Source organism: Egretta garzetta, unplaced genomic scaffold (genome assembly GCF_000687185.1).
Source record: "Egretta garzetta isolate BGI_Z169 unplaced genomic scaffold, ASM68718v1 scaffold8, whole genome shotgun sequence".
NCBI classification, from domain to species: domain Eukaryota; kingdom Metazoa; phylum Chordata; class Aves; order Pelecaniformes; family Ardeidae; genus Egretta; species Egretta garzetta.
The window spans coordinates 1625316-1645600 of record NW_009260407.1 but is presented as its reverse complement, the minus strand read 5'-3'; the positions used below and the strand labels follow the sequence as shown (position 1 = coordinate 1645600).

Genomic DNA, 20285 nt, shown 5'->3' with positions numbered 1-20285 from the left:
GGGAAGAGGCTCTTGGACCCGGGACTTGTTCGCGGGCTCTGTGGGGACCCTTTGCAGGGGGCAGCCCAGCCGTCTCGGCCCTCCAGTCGCGGGCCGACCCAAGGCCAGGAGGCTGGTCCCCACGCGGGGCTCGTACACAAACAAGGGGCTCTCCTCAGCTGTCAGGCGGCGTCTTTCACCTGTTAAAGTTGTGGGTTCTTTTCTTCTACTTTTTTTTTTTTTTTTTTTAAAATCTGCTTGCGGTTTCGGTGGGGAAATGTGACTGTATTTGGGGTTTCAATTCAAACTGGTTCTGTCTGCCCCTTCTCCCGGGAGAAACAACAGTTACTGTTCGTATTGGGGGTGGTGCCTTAGGCCCCTGGGCATGGACCATTTAACCTATTGTACTTCATCCTCGACGCTCGATCTACAGCTAACGTTCAGTTAAAAAGAAGGGCCTTGTATGGACCTTTTCCCAACAGTTTTTAAGACTGAGGCGATTGTCAATGTTACTTCTGTAGTACATTCCTGCAGTCGTATTGCACAGTATATCGCACAGTATGGTTTAATTTTTATGGCTGCTTTCATATCGCTGCCTATGCATGTTCATACAAAGCCTGCCAGGATTCTCATTTCTCCCTGGACTCAAAATTTACCTGGCTTTCTGACAGCCTACGGGTGGCTTTATTAAAAATATTTTATTCACGTTTGAAAGTGCACGTTCTACATAGAAATCAGGTTTTCATCAGCTGTTTGGACGACTAGGGAGTGTTTCAAACACCTTTTGCTCGTGTTTTAGTAAATCACTCCATCACTGCAGGTGCACACATGGCTTTAAAGTTTTTGAATAAGAATTCTTGTTCTCCAGATTTAAGTTGCACAAAAGTAAACAGTAGTGAAGATGCATAGAATCAGAGTAAGATGTCCAAATTAAGTCGGAGCAGGGGACATGAGTTTCATCTGGGAAAAAAAATGTAGGTGGTCAATAATCAATACTGTTCTCGGAGCTATAGAAAAGAGCATAACAAGGCGTGAACGTGAAAATAAAACAGATGAGGATGAACTTGGTTCCACCAGTATCACTTACTTTGTTGCTTCCCAGAAATCATTCCTGGATTTTGAAAATTAAAGTTATTTAAGTCTTAATCCAAGGTTATACAAGGCAATAAAGAAGTTACAATGTTTCAGAATATGTAGATGGATGAAGTTAGAAGCCATCTAGGAAAAAACTTTGAGAGCAGAGGAAAATGGTGTTCAGAGTCTGCCTGTATCATACTCTTGTCGTGCCTGAGTATGTGGGTGGTAAAAGTTTGTGCTTCTGTGGTAATATCCAAGAAATAACGATTGGTAGTTTTTTGTAGAGGCTTTCGGGTTCTGATGAGAATAAAGTAGATTAATTATTACAATCTGTATGTTTTTAGAATATTGTAGGTAAACTGTAAAGGTACTAAAGACCAATTTTTTTGGCACATTCATTTTTTTTTTTCTTCTTGAAATCTGGTGAATCGGAAAGCAGCATTGTTTGTCAAATGTTGTGGGGTTTTTTTTCATTTTTATTTATTTTTGAAAATGAGTGAACATAGTTGCTGTGGCCTAGAGTTGGTGGCAAGACCCAAGTAAGATTTGCTGTTCCTGTTTTTCTTTGAAAGCCTCTGGTACTGAGGCAGAGCTTGCTATTACTGCAAAAGTCTCCATCTGGCAGATGAGGCAGACTGGTTTCTTGGGGGGTGGTGGTGGGGGTCTGTGTTCACAGCCACGGTGACTAGGTAGTCTTCAGTTAATACATTGTCTTAAACTTGCTTTCTGTAGTTTGATTCGTTACATTCCAAAATCCTTAGTTACTTGCAATACAGTTGCTTTGGATTTAGATCTGAATACAGTGCAGGTACTTAATGAGAATTGTATCTTGCCCGAGGACATTTGCAAATTGTAAAAGGTTTAGATAAGCAAAGTATTGGAGGAAGTGGGAGATTATCCTTTTCCAAAATAGCTGCTGTTGCTTAGATCTGATGTTTGATGGGCAAGAATTAGTAATTTTCTGCCTACCCATATTCTTGGCTTCAGATTCCAGTAATGAAGTAATATTGCAAAGAGGATTTGACAAGGAAGATGTAGTGCCTGGGAAGAGAATGACTGTGATTTCTGACTAAAAGTTAGTTAATGCATTTTAAGTTTTATTTCCATTTTTCCTAAACTCAAGTGCTTCATTTGCTGTCTGACATGGCATTTTCACTTAGTATTAGTGAGATTGTTTTAATCCATTAGTTTGAACAGGTGCTAAGAGGAGTTTTCTATGATAATCCTTGATAATGGGTTGTCGCATAGTGGGAGAAAGACTTAAGACCAAACTTGACATGAATAAATCAGGACACTTTCTTCTCCCAGTCTTTTGTCCTGTAAATTTTATGGACAGGATTTTTTTCTCTGATGTTTGTGTAACATGCTACCAGAATATTGCAGCATATGAATGTGGTTCTGAAGGCAATTGTTTCTTCAGTTGTGCTCAGGTGTGCAGTCAATATAGGCTTTGGTAGTGGGGGAAAAGGCCTGCTTTAATGTATTACTTCTAGGCTTTTTGCTGGAGTCTTTTATGTGCATCTCAGATCCTAAGCATTATGCGCATCTTCTGGAACTTGGGCTATTTTTATACTTGAAGCTGTGAGAGAATGGATGACATGTTCAGAAAAATAGAAAATGGTGATGGGACCATAGACCTTACAAACAAAACAGTCTAAATAACTTCACGTTCTAAACTTCAGCAGTCGTCTTATTGAGGAATATCTTGTAAGATGTTTTGCTGTGTTCCTAACAAGTAATTCTTAGTTTATGATAGCTATCATGGTGACTGTAACAATATCGTGCTTCTGCTGGGAGAAGGACATAATGATTAAATGTCAGCTCTAGTCCTTTTGCAAGTGTGTTTGCTGAAAGATCTGCAAACATCAAAACTTTTCAGGTGGCCGCTGTCTTTCTGATGTCTTACTGAGCAGAGCAAAGCTTCCATATAGTTTCTCAGTGCAGCTTTAATGTTTGGGAAAGGTTGCTTAATGCTGGAATGTGCATGCTGGAAGTTGGATCAGTTTTGCTGCTGCACAGAACCCCTGAAATACTGGGGTATTGTTACTCTGTACCTTGGATGTTACTTGGCCTGGCAAGCCTCAAATCACCACTGAAAGTGAATAGTTGGAATTTGACATGCTGCTTCTAGATGACTGTTTGGCTCCTGAAGTTAATTGTGTAGGTTTGTATTTGTCTATTTAGGACGTGAATTCACTAGAACCAAGATAGCGTGATTTTTTTACTTTTCTATTTAGGTTGCAGAGTAAAGCAAAAGAAGACTGTATTGCATGTAAAATAGGTAGTCTGGTATAGTTTTTGCAGTCTGCAATTGCTCTACTTGGAGAATTTGCAAATAGCGTTCTTACGCTGTATGTGGATTGCATTATAAAATTTAACTACAAATCTGGCCCAACTAGGATAAGTGCTTGGTATATCGGAGTTTTCTTTCCTGTATGTAATATTTGATGCAAATACATCTTTTTTGTGTAAGTGGTTACACAAAGACTCTCAGAACTCTCTTGTTCACTGTGCTTTGGCCTAGATAAGTACCAGCATCTCTTGTGAAGTGGGGAGAAAAATCTGTCCCTAAAGCAATGCTTAGGTGAGGGGCAAGTTTTCTGATCTAAGTTGCTGATGTGGAGCTGGAAGATTGAAGTGTGTGCAGGAAGGGCAGGAGAAGTAAAGCATATTATAATTGATGTAAATATTCTGTAATATCTTACAGTTCAAAAACTGCTCAAGAATGGAGGGAACCTTGTTAAAATAACTCGCTCTTCTCATTAGGTAATCATTCAGGGCTTTAGAAGCTACAGGGACCAAACCATTGTGGACCCATTCAGCTCAAAACACAATGTCATTGGTAAGTTCTGATACTTGTCTTTTAACACTAACTAGAGTTGCACTGTTACTTCAGATGATGTTCACATTGAAGCCCTTTATAGTTTTTAATATTCTGCCTACATTTGATGACTTTATTTTCTATTTTGAAAACTTCTTTACAGTTGTCTGTAACCTGCCACAAGGTATATTCCACTTATAGCAAAGTAATGCTAGCATTCAATTTTACTATGACAATAGTATATCTGAAACTTCAGAAATGGAGTGAGGTCTGTAAACTCCTTCATATGTGCAAATATCTGTATCGGCCAGACCACCTTTAAAGGCTGTCCCAGTAGGAACAGCAGCAGAGATGATCCTCCTTCTTCCAGCTTTGGAGGAATGAATTTCTGGAATGTGGACTGTCAAAAAGTATAATATATGTTTCAAAGTGTAGTTTCGTAAGTGATACCTAATCTAACAGCGTGTTACTATCCACCGTTCTCATGCCTCTTCCTACTTTTGCTCATGGATGCCTGGCCCTGCCTTTTCATTTGCATTGATTTTAGTGATTGTGCGGTAGCAGCAGAAGACAGTCAATTTTGGACATAAAAACTTCATAGCCAGGATTTACTCTGAGACTGGAAAAAAAACGTGCATATGACTTGAATTGCATGTCTTATTATGTAATATTACTTCAGGGGGAGCTAGAACTTTATCCAGGTATTAGTGTTTCTAAAAGGGAAAAAAAAAATCTGGCTTCACTATCTTTTGATTAAAGACCTCATAGCAATCCCAGGTAGTTTTGGGGATGAGGTGAATCTGGAGGGCATATAGTCAGGAAGGGATGAAAAACCTGGGATGCTCATTGCTGCTGGAAGGCAAGCTGTTTTGAAATTAATACAGTAGGTGCTGATCTTAAAGATAAGGCACTGAGCCTTGCTGAACCACTGGAATGAACACTGAGATCACTGGATGATAGTGTAGTGCAGTGTTCTTATACCTTTGCTTTTTAAATAGAGATAGTACTTCTTCCAGTCTCTTTAAAACAAAGCATTGCAGAATTAGTAAGTGGAATATTAAGAAGTTTGTACCCTACCAGAAGTTCATACAGGCAAGTGATTTCCTTTTGTTAAATATAAAAAATTGATGCTGGGACCAGAAGAACTGGATTTAGGATTACTGTTTTTATCCTACCAGGAGATCAGAATTATAAAGAAAAGGATGGGAATAAATAGCATTGGTTTAACCATTATTTTCATTGTGGAATAGTGTTGGAGTTCTTAAGTCATTGTAATGTGTTTGAGTGGGGAAAGGTATGTTCTCTTGTTCTCAGACAATGACTAAGTGATCCACCTACAAAGTTTGTCTCCTTCCCTTGAGATTTTGTTTGGCTGCATTATATTTGGGTTCTGTTCTTGAATATTTATATGCAACATTTAATGTACATTGCAATTTTAACTCATGTCAACTTGAGGTCATACTTTGTGTTTAATTTTCAGTGGGAAGAAATGGATCTGGAAAAAGCAACTTTTTTTATGGTAAGCATGGATTTTGTAATGCAGTAGCATGGGGATGCTGATGTTACCAGGTTGTTTTGTTTGTTTTTGCTAGAAGTTGGTTTACCAGCTGTTCCTGCTCAACAAAGAGCAGATTGGTCATTACTTGACAGTGATGAAAGGCAGATCTCAATGCACTTGTTTAATACTTACCTTCAGGTTTTTTCCCCAGTATTTGGCTTCTCTTACTAAGGGTCTTCTAAGATGGTTTTTTTAATGGCAAAAGTATTTCCGGCAGGAAACTGATTCTAGAAGTCACCCACCTTGAAAACTGATTGCGATATTTGCAGTTATTTTAGACATTCTTAGTGGCTAAATTCTAAGCTGATTCCATAGCAGTATGGCACAGCTTATAGAGCCTTTTAATGTAGGGTTACGAGGGGAATTTTCTGGGGTGGGAGCATCAGTGGAGGAGCAAAGCTGATAGTCAAAAGTGTTAGTGGCCTTTGTGATGGTAGTCTTTATAAATTGCCAAGTGTTAAGTATTTGAGCAATATTTTTAACCTAGCCTGTGTGCTATGTATTGGGGGAGGAAAGCTCATCAATCCCTGCTTGGGCAGCACTGTTAATGCTTATACAGTGAACTAATAAGATGGTGACAATGTGACTTATTCAGAGAAATTCTAATGTACAGCAGGCTGAGTGATAAAGATCCAGTAGATTAAGGTTTTTAATGAGGAAACATTGTAAGATATTAGCAGCAGCTTGACTGTACTATACAACAGTAAAGCAGTGTATCTTGAGTTAAAGAAACTGCTGCATACTCCCTAAAGGAAAGAATAAATTTTCCATTTCTTTACTATTTTATTACAGCAATTCAGTTTGTCCTCAGTGATGAGTTCAGTCATCTTCGCCCAGAGCAGAGACTGGCTTTGTTGCATGTAAGTGAGGGTGTATAACAACAAGACTAAGGAATAAGCTAATGCATTTCAATGTTACTATAAAAATGGTAAATTGCTGGGCTGTGGATATTTTAAGCCAATTATTTTGGAAGCATCCTTAAACACTTTCTGTTATCCTTTGGCAAAAGGGAATTTATTACAAAATAATACATTATGCTGGTAATGCACATTGGTGAATGTGTATCCAAGATATTCAGAAATAAAAATGTATGTCCTCGGTCTTACATAGACGCTCTTGACTCTTAAATCCTTGAAAGAAAAGGGGAAGTGGGATTGTCAGGGAAAACGGGAGATGAATGATCTCAAAATCCTTGTAAGGTGGGAATTATCTAACCAAATTATTTCCTTTCTTAGGAAGGTACAGGTCCTCGTGTTATTTCGGCGTTTGTGGAAATTATTTTTGACAATTCGGACAACAGGTTACCGGTAAGTTGAATACTTCAGCAATAGACGATCACTTCAGATTCAGTATCTGAGTGTTACAGAAATCTTCAGTACGGTGACTGCTTTTGAGACAGTTTTGGTAAAAAAGTGCCATAACATTCTGAATTAGTTATACATACCTAATGCAAGCAGTTAGATTTACTGTGGTTTTTTTTTTTTCTTAAGATTGATAAAGAAGAAGTCTCACTTCGCAGAGTCATTGGAGCCAAGAAGGACCAATATTTCTTAGACAAGAAAATGGTGACGTAGGTACTTCTTTTCCATATTTGAGACTAGTAGTATTTCCGTAAAATTCTCTAGTCACACGGAACACTTGCATCTCTAGCCTGAAATAAATTAATTCTCATGAGTTCCATGAACAATGCTAATTTAGTTATGCAATACTGAGTACCAGTAGTTTGACAGAAAGGACATTAGTCTTTGTGCAGTAGACAGCACATTGAATGTATAGTTTAATGCATTTATTAACATGGTGTTTAACTGCTTATATAATATTTCTTTCAGGGCTTTTTTAAATAGAAGAGTTAACAGACTTTAGGTTGTTTCATATCCTTCCATGTGATATCTTTACCTGTATTTGCCTCCTCTTTGCTTCAAGGTGCTTCTTTCTTAACCTCTTTTCAATCCTGTAGTATTTTGGATATTTTCCATTTTTATTATTTCATTTCAGTTAGCTATTTATCAAATAAAGAAGCTTCTTCAAACACAGCATGCATTGCACACAGTGATTATAGTATGTGATGTATAACTGTGATACTTTACTGAATTTTTACAGCTGTCACTTACTGTAAGTGTTTAATAGAATCACAATAACATTTCAGGAAAAATGATGTGATGAATCTTCTTGAAAGTGCTGGATTTTCTCGCAGTAATCCCTACTATATTGTCAAACAAGGAAAGGTAAGATTCTTTTTCACAAAGTGTAAGAAATCACTGTCAAGAGTATCATGTTTCCTGGATGCCAAGCTTAGTTCAACTATTGCAGAAGTAAACCAAAACCTAAATCCATTTTAGTTTGAAACAGTTCTTGTAGATGGTGCTTTTGCAAATATTACTGGTTTAGTAGTTTATGTCAATTTTAAGAAAAGTTTCAATGTCTGTAATGTTGATATTTAGAAAAGCTTTTTTTATGGTAATCTTTGCAGTCTTTATTCCTCTGACTGTTTCAGTGTAAATCCATAGTTTTCAGGGCCTTAAGACTGCCTTAAGGCAGTAAACTAATTGTAGAGAATTTTAAGAGGCTAAAACTACTGTCAATCGAGGATGAATGGGAACATGTGGAAGCAACAGAAGTGAACACATAGCAGGGAAATGGCCTACAGCATGGCTTATTTGAACTGGTCTTCAAGACCCAAGCACCCTTACCAGAGCTTTGGAAGGACACCCGGATCTGGAGACAAAGAACAGATTACCTGTAATGGCTCACAGGGTGGGGCGCCTTGGAGACACTGATAACTGTCAGCTCCAAAAGGTTACTGAAAGGCATTGCTTAAAAGGGGAATGCAGGGGACTTGAGGAGTACTTGATAGCAGATATGCTGATGCAGCAGTACAGTCTCTCAAATGGTTATCAGGATGAACTTTCCTATACAGCTGAACCTGTGTATCTGGAAGAAAAAACTTCAGCTGGAAAGTGACTTGTGTTTTGTAGTGGGGGTTGGTGCACATGAATCTCACAGCCAAAGTACACACACTGGTTTTAATAAAATACAAATTAGAAACAGTTGCCTTCTTACAAAAGGATGCAACTACTGAAATTCTGTTGACGGAAAGTGAGTTTTTTGTCGGGTTTAATTGTATGACTGATTTAATGTTGGATTAATGGGTGTTTCATGACCTGAATTATTCTAAGATGTAGAACCCCTGCATTTTGGTGTGGTTTATGGAGGTGTTTAAACTATTTGGTTTAGCACCAGGACTAAAAAGCCCAAGCTTGAGTTTCTCTAAACGTAATTTTGAGTGGGGAATGATTTCTTCCGTTTATGTAATACTAGTATCTTGAGTTTTAGCAATAAGTGGTAGCATTTGAAAACCAACAAAATTCATTACAAGGAGAATGCTTGCCATCCTGAAGTAACTGTCTCAAAAGAAAAGCAGTATGGCGTATACTAGGTATCTGATTTTTTCTGCCAAAACCTCAGGCAAGCAGGCACAGCAAAAAAAGTGCAATCTTTGATCTATTGTGGTTAGCCATACATCCAGAGCAGGCTACTGAAATCATAGATCTTGAATTTTCAGATCAACCAGATGGCCACAGCTCCTGACTCTCAAAGACTGAAGTTACTAAGAGAAGTAGCTGGTACCAGAGTGTACGATGAACGTAAAGAAGAAAGTATTTCACTAATGAAAGAAACAGGTAAAAATACTTTAAGAAACTAATGTTTTATGCCACAATAATTCTGTTAACTCTAAAGTTTCATGGCTTTTTCAGTAAAGCTAATTACTAAATAGATTTTATTTGTGGTATGTTAAATGATACAGAGCATGTAATGTTTCCTCCCTGTATTTAAATATCTCAAAAGGTTTAAGTGACTTCATGTGTGCTTATAGTAATAAAACTTTTTAGCTGGGCTAATAGGGATATTTGTACTGTTCAAAACATGAGTGCGATCAGCTGGCAATGATCCAAAAATCAGGATACCTACCGCTATGCAAACTGAAGTTCATGTCGTATAGTCATGTGTGAGTTTAAGTGTGAACCAAAAGAGTGCTTGTGTTACCTTACATAACTAGTATCAATAGTCCCTGCTGATAGGATGTTTTGGGGGGGACTTCTGCATATGGGTTCTCCTTTTCACATTTGTAGCTGTTGACAAATAGTTAATCACTGGAGGAGATTCAGTCGTTTTAGAGTTGTGGGGATGTATTATGGTGTTTAACTGAACTTCAGTCTTGTCATCTTTTCTAAAGAGGGCAAGCGAGAGAAGATCAATGAGTTGTTGAAATACATTGAAGAGCGACTGCATACCCTAGAAGAAGAGAAAGAAGAGCTGGCTCAGTACCAGAAGTGGGATAAAATGAGGAGAGCATTAGAATACACCATTTATAATCAGGAACTTAATGAAACCCGAGCTAAGCTTGATGAGGTAAAATATTTTGGCTAGTACAAAACATAATGTGAGCTGTTGATTTGCTTTTTGCTAATGTCTCCTTGTGTTTCTTGATAGAATCCTGTCAATGTTCTTCACTAATGTAACAAATTTCTTTCTGGAACTACTACTAAAACAGAATCTTGCTATTTAAGCTATTGGTGATGTTTCCATACAGCTTTCTGCTAAACGAGAGACAAGTGGAGAGAAATCCAGGCAGCTGAGAGATGCGCAGCAAGATGCTAGAGATAAAATGGAGGTAAAAATACTTCTAGCGAGGGCTCTCTGGGGGTGTGTTTTGCTTTTGTGGTTTTTTTTTTTAGTGGGGTGGGGTGCTAATGGTGTTCTAAGACAGTGTTAAATTTAATTGAATGTTTTCATCTGGTTTGGAAACAGGAGAAGTTTTTCACACTTTTAGCGTGTCTTGATCTATAGAATAATGATCTTGTGAGTTTTGATAGATACTGGAATATGTGTGCAGTTTTTAAGATACTACATATTTAAATTTGCATAGGAAATAGAACGGCAAGTTCGAGAACTGAAAACAAAGATTTCAGCAATGAAAGAAGAGAAGGAACAACTTAGTGCTGAAAGACAGGAGCAGATTAAACAGAGGACTAAATTAGAGCTGAAGGCTAAAGACCTGCAGGATGAATTAGCTGGCAACAGTGAACAAAGGGTATGTAACAATGGTGAAGTCTTAAAATGTCATTGGCACAAGGTAGTATACTTGTACATTGAAGTGTTGGTTTGAGGCTGCAGCCTTTTGTTATTTTCTAAGGTTTGCTGGACAGATATCTTAGTTTTTTTATGATGTCTTTAGTGTGCTTCTAGGGGATGTAAACATAGACTCCTGTGTTATGATCCTTTATTTATCATCCTGCATGTTGCAAAATCAAGCCCCTATAATTCTCTTGACTTTAACTGCTGCAAGTATTGGGAAGGCAGGTTTTGTTTGTAGCACTGATTTGAACTTGGTGATTTGGCCCGTACAGACCTTCCTTGCTTGCGTAGTTTAACTGCTTGAGAATGCTACATTTCATCCCTCTTTGCTGTCCTGATTGGAACTGAATTCACTTCTGTTGAAACAGTGTAGTATCAGATAAGCAGTTGCATCTTACAGTTGAATCATTCTTTAGAAGTGTGTATTTATCTCATAACACAGTTTCTGATATTACCTAACTTCAAATACTGCTTTGTTTGACTTTCAGAAAAGACTGTTAAAAGAGAGGCAAAAGCTTCTTGAGAAAATTGAGGAGAAGCAGAAAGAATTAGCAGAAACAGAGCCGAAATTCAACAGCGTAAAAGAAAAAGAAGAGAGGGGAATTGCTAGGTCTGTGGCAATCTACAACTTGGAGTCCAAAGCATTTAAAAAAACCTCCCAAGATACTATCCGCACTATGCATATGGGCGATTAACTTGGAGTTGTACTTGTTGCTTGAGAAATAGGGTAGCTGTATGTACTTACAGGTGGTCTGTAAAAAGCCTCCTTTACTGTTGGGGAAGCGGGGGGTAGGGGACACAGTATTTGGTGAAATTAATTCTTAAGCTTAACCACTTTTGTGGGCTCTTGTCGACTTTGTTTTGTGAAGTCTAGGTGATTTTACCGTTTATAACATCCTTTTTGTTACTGATTTGGTGCTTATATTTTAGAGCCTGGTTTGACACTTTTTGAAAATTCTCGTGGTAATTATTAATTCTTGCTCTTAAAAAATTCAAAGTTTCTTTATAATACAGCATGTTTTTCCTTTCTCAAAATAGACTTGCACAGGCTACGCAGGAAAGAACAGATCTTTATGCAAAACAAGGTCGAGGAAGCCAGTTTACTTCCAAAGAAGAAAGGGATAAGTGGATAAAGAAAGAACTAAAGTCTTTAGATCAAGCCATCAATGACAAGAAGCGGCAGATTGCAGCTATTCACAAGGATTTAGAGGATACAGAGGCAAACAAGGAGAAAAATTTGGAACAGTACAGTGTAAGTTTTCAGCTTATTACTTCTCAGTATTTTTGAGAGAAGGGTTAAACACTCAATCTAATCATGGACAATTAGGCTTTTGTTCCTATTTAGAAGAAAGATGAGACTTTCTGCTTGTATGCAATTGTTAAAAAATGTATTATTGAAAAATATCTGTAGATAACCTTTATCCTCTTTACCACTGCGTCTAACTTCACTCTATATATTGCCTTACTTTCTGGTGCTTTCTCTGAAGTGATTGGCCTGAGTTTTCAGGAAAAGTCTCAGATCTGCCTTGCTCTTGAATATGTTGAACATGGCCATTTCATATAGATAACAATTGTTGTGTTTTTGTAGAGGTCTACATTGGTTATTTTCACACTTTTAAATTTTTCCCTAAATGGGAGATCTTTTAAAACTGTGCTGCAAGTGCTGTACCACAATTGCAGCTAGCTGGTTAGAAGTTGTGTCCATATTCACGTTAGAAGATTAATCTGTCCAGTATTAGCTGCATAACTTTTAGATTTTAATTTCCATTCAGAATCAGCTCTTATACTGCAAATACAGCAGTACAATCCAAAAATATCAGTCCTGCTAAGGAACTACAGGATTGAAAAATCCCTGCACTTACGGTGGGAGAGCATCCAGTGCCAGTGCCATTACCCTGCATGTGCTGATAGACAGCATTCTTAGTCTTTGTGCAATATATCTACCAAAATCGAGGATCAGTCTGACAAAATCTAGGAATGTAGTTGTACAAAGATGATGGTGTCCTATTAAAATACTGTTTGGGTGGGGCCCACATTAGCAAAGTAATCATAGAATCCTGGGTTGGAAAGGACCTCAAGGATCATCTAGTCCAACCTTTCTAGCTAAGAGCACAGTCTAGACAAGATGGCCCAGCACCATCCAGATGAGTCTTAAAAGTGTCCAATTTGGCAGAGTCAACCACTTCTCTGGGGAGATTATTCCAATGGTTGACTGTTCTCTCATGTCCAGTCAGAATCTCCCCAAGAGCAACTTGTGTCCATTCCCTCTGTCCTCTCCATGTGACTCCTTGTAAAAAGGGAGTCTCCGTCTTCCTTGTGGCTACCCCTTAGGTACTGGTACATAGTGATGTGAACCCCTCTAAGCTTCCTTGTCTCAAGGCTGAACAACCCAGTTCTCTCAGCCTGTCCTCATATGGCAGGTTTCCCAGTCCTTTGATCATCTTGGTGGCCCTAATGATTCTCTGAGTCGGTGAATGAAAGAAATGGCATCTACCACTGATCTTGTAATAGTACTGTACTGCTCAATAGGAATTCTACAGAATTTAAGAGGTTAAATTTGAGGTGGTCTTTGATTCCTTTTATAAAAAGATCTCGGTTTGCTTTTTCTCCTTAAGGAAGGTCAATTTATGCTTAGGCTAAGAGTTGTATAGCTTCTTGTTCAAAGGGGAGGTGTCTTAGGTGAACATGATGGAGAGCTTGCAAAGTTAGGTTGGAAAAACTTGGCTATGTTTTGAGAACACATCTAGTCCTCCTGTACACAGATAACTGTAAAAATATTATCTGGGTGCTAGCCCTGAGCTGCTTTGAAAATGGCCAGTGTTAAATAAGCAAGGGGAGGCTGTGTGCATTGGCTTAAACAGCAGGCTGTTGACTGCAGCTGTGGTGAAGTACTAGCGCTGCTTGAGAGCTGGCTAAGATTTTTGACTAACAGCAGTATGGCACGGTATGCAAGACTAGTATGTGTGTTCTTAACACAAATGTTACTTCAGAGCATGATTACACATAGTTATGTGTATGATAGTTACTGTTTTGATTCAGTTTCTTACTGTGACTTGCAGTGAGCCACTGTTAATACCCAGATGCACAGTTCAACTATGTGCCTGCCTTGCAGTCCTTGATAACTTCACCTTGTTACTGCTCCCTTAAAGATGTATTTAATCTTAGTGCTTTTGCAGTTTATTGTAAATCGGTTAAGAGAAAGATTTTTGAACATGAGCTCTAGTTTCATACTGTTCTGTTCTTTGTGTTAGAAACTGGACCAGGATCTTAATGAAGTGAAGGCTCGTGTTGAAGAACTGGACAGAAAATACTACGAAGTGAAAAATAAGAAGGATGAACTACAGAGCGAAAGAAAGTTAGTAATTAATTGAAATATGTCTGAATCTCACTTAATGTGAAGGACCCCAACTGTGTAGTTGTTAACATGGCATGTAGGTATGTTTTTTAAATATAGCCATGTATGAACTTCTGCAATATGGCAGCCCATTAGAGTATCGGTCTTTGAGGAGAATAATAATAATAATAATAATAATAATAATCAGACTTTATTCACACTTAAAATATTTTAATTATTTTTGTTCTCTAGCTATTTATGGAGAGAAGAGAATGCAGAACAACAGGCTCTTGCTGCGAAGCGGGAGGATTTAGAAAAGAAACAGCAGCTTCTTAGAGCAGCAACAGGAAAGGTAAGATACCTTGTATTTGAGAATTCCTTGTGGAAGCTTTTCTTCTCATTCTTAAAGGACAAGTCCTAGTCATATCTGAAGGATATTTCTTCTGGTTATGGTCTTACTGTTATAATTAGATGGACAAATTACATTTGAAAGCTGAATTTTTCAAATATCTGTATCTCTAGAATTACTTGGAAATTAATTTTGTAAGCTCAAGGTAATTGAGGAGAGCTAAGGAGACAGAGTAGAAATGGAATACTTCTAAAATTTCTTCTGATACCTTTTTGCTTTAAAAAAAAAAAAACAACAAAAAAACCCGAAAAAACCAAACCAAAACTAAAAAACAAACCCACCCTGAAAGTGGCGGACTCAAATACTTAGATATCTTCCTTTAGAGCTGTAGTTCCTGCTGTTAGCAGGTGAAAAAGGTTATGACTTTCACAAAGTTAAAGGTAAAATGGATATTATGTCTGCATCTTTTAATTGCAGTTAATATATAATAATAATGAATTATGTTTTAACAGGCCATTTTGAATGGTATAGACAGCATAAACAAAGTTTTGGAGCACTTCCGTCGAAAAGGCATAAACCAGCATGTTCTAAATGGCTATCATGGCATTGTGATGAATAACTTTGAATGTGAACCAGCTTTCTACACCTGTGTTGAAGTTACTGCAGGGAACAGGTAACTACGCGCTCTTTAGTGTTACTTAAGTTAAAGCAGCTGCAGTTGTTGGTGCAAGTTGCTACTGAAAAGTTTTATTCTTTTGAACTTGAGTTCTTGTCCTTTTTTTTTTTTTTTTTCCAAAGTGCCTTCTATATAGCATGATCAAAGTGCTACTCCTTTGAGATGAAACTAAGAATTCTACCTACTTAAAAATAATCCTAGCTGCTCTAGGTCTTGTCTAAAAAACCCTAAAACAAAACCACACAAAAACCCACAAAAAAGGCCCCAGACCCACACTCCTAACATTCATCAGAAGGATTGGTGGTGAGACTGAGCTATATTGAATAATTCGGACAGTATCTTCCGGTGTGGAGAATTCTACAGTAAGCAATGCTGATGTTTCAATGATAACAATCAATAAAAATTAATTTATTTACACAAGAAAAATCTCATGGGTGAGGATGGTCTCTAACCTGTCAAAAACTGCTGTTTGAAAGCTATCTGAAAAGGTGTGGAGTGTTAATGAGTCTGTGTGTAATGTGTGTTCTAGAAGAAGTAAGTGCCTGTTGGGTGATCCGCCAATTCCTGCAGCATCTGATGCTTGAAATAAATTTAAATTGTCTTTTTGTGTGATCAGTCCCCTGTTCCAATTAATAAGTAGTCATACAAATTCTTGTTCTAATGAAACGTAGATAGTGGCATAAGGGCAGGAAAGAGGACAAGAGGTGATGTGAACTTGCCAACTATCACATAGAAATGTGGATGCTACCACAATTTGAAATGCAGTCCTTCATCTGAAACATCTGCGGCTGTGTGAACAAGGGTGTTTCTTCAAAGTACTTTGCAGTTCTCTCTGAATCCTGTTGTGTCCTGCAGTTTGGAAAAAGCAGTAACAAGCAAACTGTAGTTCGACTTCCAAAAGAAAGATCATTTCAATCTCTCTGATGCTAATCCCAGTCACATACAGGGAGATAGATGTGGTCTTTGTTTCTGTTGATTGTGTACAGAGGCATAAGATGCAAACTCTGTAAATCCATGCAAAGAGGCTGAATGTTGTATATTGACATGGTATGGAGGACAGGGATTTGCAGTTGAACCAAAAAAGGCCGTGTACACAGCGACACTGTGCATATTGAGCTGCTCTTGTGACTGGAGGGTGGAATGCAAAATTCTTGGCTGATCCCATTTTAATGAAAGTGAATAGAGTTTCACCCACTTGCTTATTCTGAGGCACAGACTTGAAAAGAAAATGCAACGCAGCTTTATATTGATATATTATTTAATGGTACCTGCATGCTTACTGTTCCCATACACATATGTTAGTGCTTTTAACACAGTAAAGTCTTGCTTATTTGTTGGACTTCTTAATTAGGTTATTTTATCACATTGTGGATTCTGATGAAGTCAGTACAAAGATCCTAATGGAATTTAACAAAATGAACCTTCCTGGAGAGGTTACTTTCCTCCCTCTGAACAAGCTGGATGTGAGAGATACTGCCTATCCTGAGACTAATGTGAGTTAGAGTTCCTTTTTAACCTTCTTCTCTACTTCATAATTACAAAGCCTCATATTTTGAATAGTTTGTGTATATTGCTTACTGCCCACCGCTTGCTTTCCTGTTGAATGTCTGCAGTAAAATACCACTTTTAATCTATGCTTCTCAACATAAAAAACTGTTTCAGGAAAATACTTATTTTCCTACCAGGTATTTGCTCTCTAAAGTTTAACTTCACCTTATAAGTAAATAGGTGATCCTAAAAAGAAATAGCATTTTATTGTAACCGGATAATTGATAATTGCCTGAATTACTGAATTGTAATTCTTTAAGCTGAAATGCTGCCATGGACAAAAGCTGAAGAGCCATATTAGATGTTATAGCTGTGGACAGTGTCTCAAAGTTACTGGAAATTAGTTGTGTGTTTATATTTAAAAATGCATAAATAAACCTTTAGTGACAACTATTTAATAAGTAGTTCTGAAATATATTTCAAGAAAGTATCTGCTCTAATTTGAAATTTTAGTAGTGAGTTAATTGTGTAAATGTTAACTGCTCCCTGCAATAGTCATGGTAGAACGGGTTCTTTAAAAATAAAAAAACCCCACTTTTTCTTCCTTTTTCCTCAGATAAACATTGAAAAAATAAACAGGAAACAAACAGACTAGTGTGCTTATTTTGGGAGGGCTTTACTAGCAAAACTGTGCTAATGTTTGTGTCCTGCTCTCTACAGAAAGGGATAATTTTTTTTGAGGAAAAAATGTTTACTGCCAATTTGTGATACTTACTCAACTTGTTTCAGTAGCAGTTTAATACTTGGATGAAATTCCTGGCAGAATCCTAGTCAACTTAAGGCTCAAGCCTAGCTGTTAAAAGCTAAAATTGCAAAATCTTGCACTTGATTTCCATAGAGTGTTTATGTGTTTGTCTAGGACTATTCAGTCAGTGTGTCACCCAAATGACAGCTGTTTACTTTGAAAGTATCATTCACAATATTGTGCTCCGAGTTCAGGGTTTGACATTCTGTATGATAATGTTAATATTCAGTGAATTTGAAATATGCTAAACTTTTTAGAAATTCTTGTTATAAGGCTAGAGTGTATTCTGGTTTTACTCTTGATAGTAGTTTCTTTTTTCCAGGGCATACTTGAATTCTGTGTATGAATTAGTTGCAATAAATATACTTGCCATATTTATATCAATATGTTCTCATTAAAATGACTGTAATTTCAGGATGCTATTCCTATGATCAGTAAGCTGAGATACAATCCAAGATTTGACAAAGCTTTCAAGCATGTTTTTGGAAAGACTCTAATTTGTCGTAGCATGGAAGTGTCTACCCAGCTGGCCAGAGCTTTCACTATGGATTGTATTACCCTGGAAGGTAAATATTGCAATTTTATAAATTATTTATTGTAAAAATGGGATCCCTGGAATGTGAGGCTCATTAAACGTGGTCTGTTAGTGTTGTCAAAACAACTTTACTTTAAATAATAATATACTTGACTGAGATGTACGAGGTTGCACTTTACTTAAAGTGCTTAAAGATATGTTTTTACAAGCCACTGAAATTTCTTATGATCTAAAAGTTAGTAGCTATGTATCTCTCCACCCTGAGAATTGTAAAGCAGATTAGGTTTGTATTAATCCAACTTGTTTTATCCAGTTTAACAGGCATTTGTTTTCCTGGAGTATTTATGGTGTTTTCCACAAACTTAAACTAGTGTTTAGGGTGTGAATGTATGGCCTTAATTACTGATGAATGCAAGGTGAATTCTTCTGCGTACCAGACACACTTACATGTGATGCTCTCTGAAATAATCTATATTGTTAATTGCCTGTTCTTGAAGGGCAGATTCCCTGCAGGCTTACTGTTGTCTTTTTGTCTCTTAAAGTCAATCTGAAAAAAGTCTTAAGGATGTCTGAGGAGAAAATTATTCATTTTTCAGTAACAGCATACTCTACAAGCCACAGATGCTGCTAATTACTCAGCCTCTCGTTTTCTCCCTCACGGATCATCTGAGGTGTTTTGGTTATTTTTTAAACTGGTAGTGCTAGGCATTTGCAAGTTTCCCTTAAAATAAGTATTTTTTTCCTTCAAGCTGCATGGTTTCAGAAGTTAATTAAAATAAAAAAAAGCTCATGCTTAAAGGAGATCATAGCAGTCTGTGTTGGTCTTGAGAAAAGAAATTCACTTGAAATTGAATACAGAAATAAACATTTCCCAAATTACTGTAAACATACATACCTGATTCCTGATACTGATGCAGCACGTCTGTAGGTTAGTTGAAATGCTCGTTAATCTGCTAAATTGTGTTGTAGAAACTGCTCTGAACATTATGGAGAGCATACAGTGTTCAGTTTATAGTCTCATTCTGTTAACGTTCTTAGGTGATCAAGTCAGCCATCGTGGTGCTTTGACTGGAGGTTATTACGACACAAGGAAATCTCGGCTTGAATTGCAGAAAGATGTGAGAAAGGCAGAAGAAGAACTTGGTGAACTCGAAGCAAAACTCAATGAAAATTTACGCAGAAACATTGAAAATATCCTTTTGTTGCTCTTGGGGAAAGGTTGTGTGATGACAAAGCTTTTGTTTTTTGTGTTTACAGTAATAGATGAAAAACAGGAGCATGTTGCATATTAGCTGTGGCATTTTTTTTGACTGTGCTTATGCAACCTGGTTCTATATGTTATTGTGGGGATTTTAGTAACAAATCAACACTAAAACACAAACAAAAAACCTGCATGTGAAAATTGGTGCACAACTGGTGAAAACCCCAGAGTTTTAAAACATATCCATTGTTTATGTGCTTGAATTATTATTTTTTTTTAAATAATCAATGCAACTAGTTAAGAAATAGAAAATCTATATCACTGCTGTTTTTCATAAAACTTTCATACTGAGGTAACTTGACTGAAAAATAGGAATTGAGTCACACCTTGTCCAATAGTTTGCTTCAGAGAGTGGCTGGCACTGTAGGCTTCAGGAAGAAAGAGCTTTAGTAATCTGTCCCTGTTAAAATTTGATTTTGATCTTTAAAGCTTAGAGATGGGGTTAAACCCTAAACTTTGAGGCTTTCTATTCCTTCTAGAATTTGTTGTAGTAACTACTATAACCAGATATTCTTGTTATCTGTGTTAATCTTCACTGCCTCTTCTGACTCATGCTTTATTTTTAGTTCTTGTGTCCTGAATTGGTGTGTTACACAGTCCACTTATGCTGTGGGCAGGAGATGGAGAGCCTTATATTATAATTAAGCTCTGTGTTGCTTGACAGTCTTGGTCTTTTCAGTCTTTGTACAAAAAGTCAAGTCACCTTTTTCTCTAGCCTCTTTAATGCTACAGTGTCCCTTTGAGATCCAGTATTTAGAATTCAGGGGCAGGGGAGGCTTATACAATTTTCTTCTCTGTTATCCAGGTCATTCTGTCCTTTGAACTGAACTCCTTTTGTTTTTTTTGAACTGCACCAGTGCATTAGAGACATTTTTGGGGCAGCAGATAAGCAGAACAGTGAAGCCTATGCTTAGATCCACAGCTAATTGGCAAAACTTTAAAAATATGTACCTATGTCTTACTAAGTCAGTGAAAGAATATTGAAATGGTCTGTTAAACATGACTAAACAGACTGAATTTGCTTTACATGCACCAGCCATAATGAATGTCTTTTACCCTTATTGTTACCTGTAAGCAATGTGCAGGATGCAATTTGGTTATCTACAATTAAGTATTTATTAAGTGTGGCATTTTTTCCTTCCTTATATCTCCTTTTAACTACAAATATGTAGGAATATGGTTTTGTGCAGAAACTAATTTTAACACTAATCCCAGTGTGCTTTGTACAGGTAGCCTGCTTTTTGTAACTAGGACTGGGAGCTTGAA

At 37.3% G+C, this 20285-nt stretch overlaps 1 protein-coding gene across 1 annotated transcript in view; it reads left to right on the top strand.

The window, feature by feature from the left end:
• The window catches only part of SMC3 (structural maintenance of chromosomes 3), a 41830-nt gene that overhangs the window by 14064 nt on the left and 7481 nt on the right, over positions 1-20285 (top strand). Inside the window, exons 2-19 of the mRNA XM_035898972.1 lie at positions 3823-3898; positions 5358-5396; positions 6228-6295; positions 6671-6742; positions 6926-7005; positions 7582-7660; positions 8998-9115; positions 9670-9845; positions 10027-10107; positions 10363-10527; positions 11060-11181; positions 11610-11823; positions 13823-13926; positions 14158-14257; positions 14767-14927; positions 16282-16423; positions 17639-17789; positions 18797-18949. Coding sequence (XP_035754865.1) covers positions 3823-3898; positions 5358-5396; positions 6228-6295; positions 6671-6742; positions 6926-7005; positions 7582-7660; positions 8998-9115; positions 9670-9845; positions 10027-10107; positions 10363-10527; positions 11060-11181; positions 11610-11823; positions 13823-13926; positions 14158-14257; positions 14767-14927; positions 16282-16423; positions 17639-17789; positions 18797-18949 — 2101 coding nt within the window. The remainder of the gene's footprint in view (positions 1-3822; positions 3899-5357; positions 5397-6227; positions 6296-6670; positions 6743-6925; positions 7006-7581; positions 7661-8997; positions 9116-9669; positions 9846-10026; positions 10108-10362; positions 10528-11059; positions 11182-11609; positions 11824-13822; positions 13927-14157; positions 14258-14766; positions 14928-16281; positions 16424-17638; positions 17790-18796; positions 18950-20285) is intronic.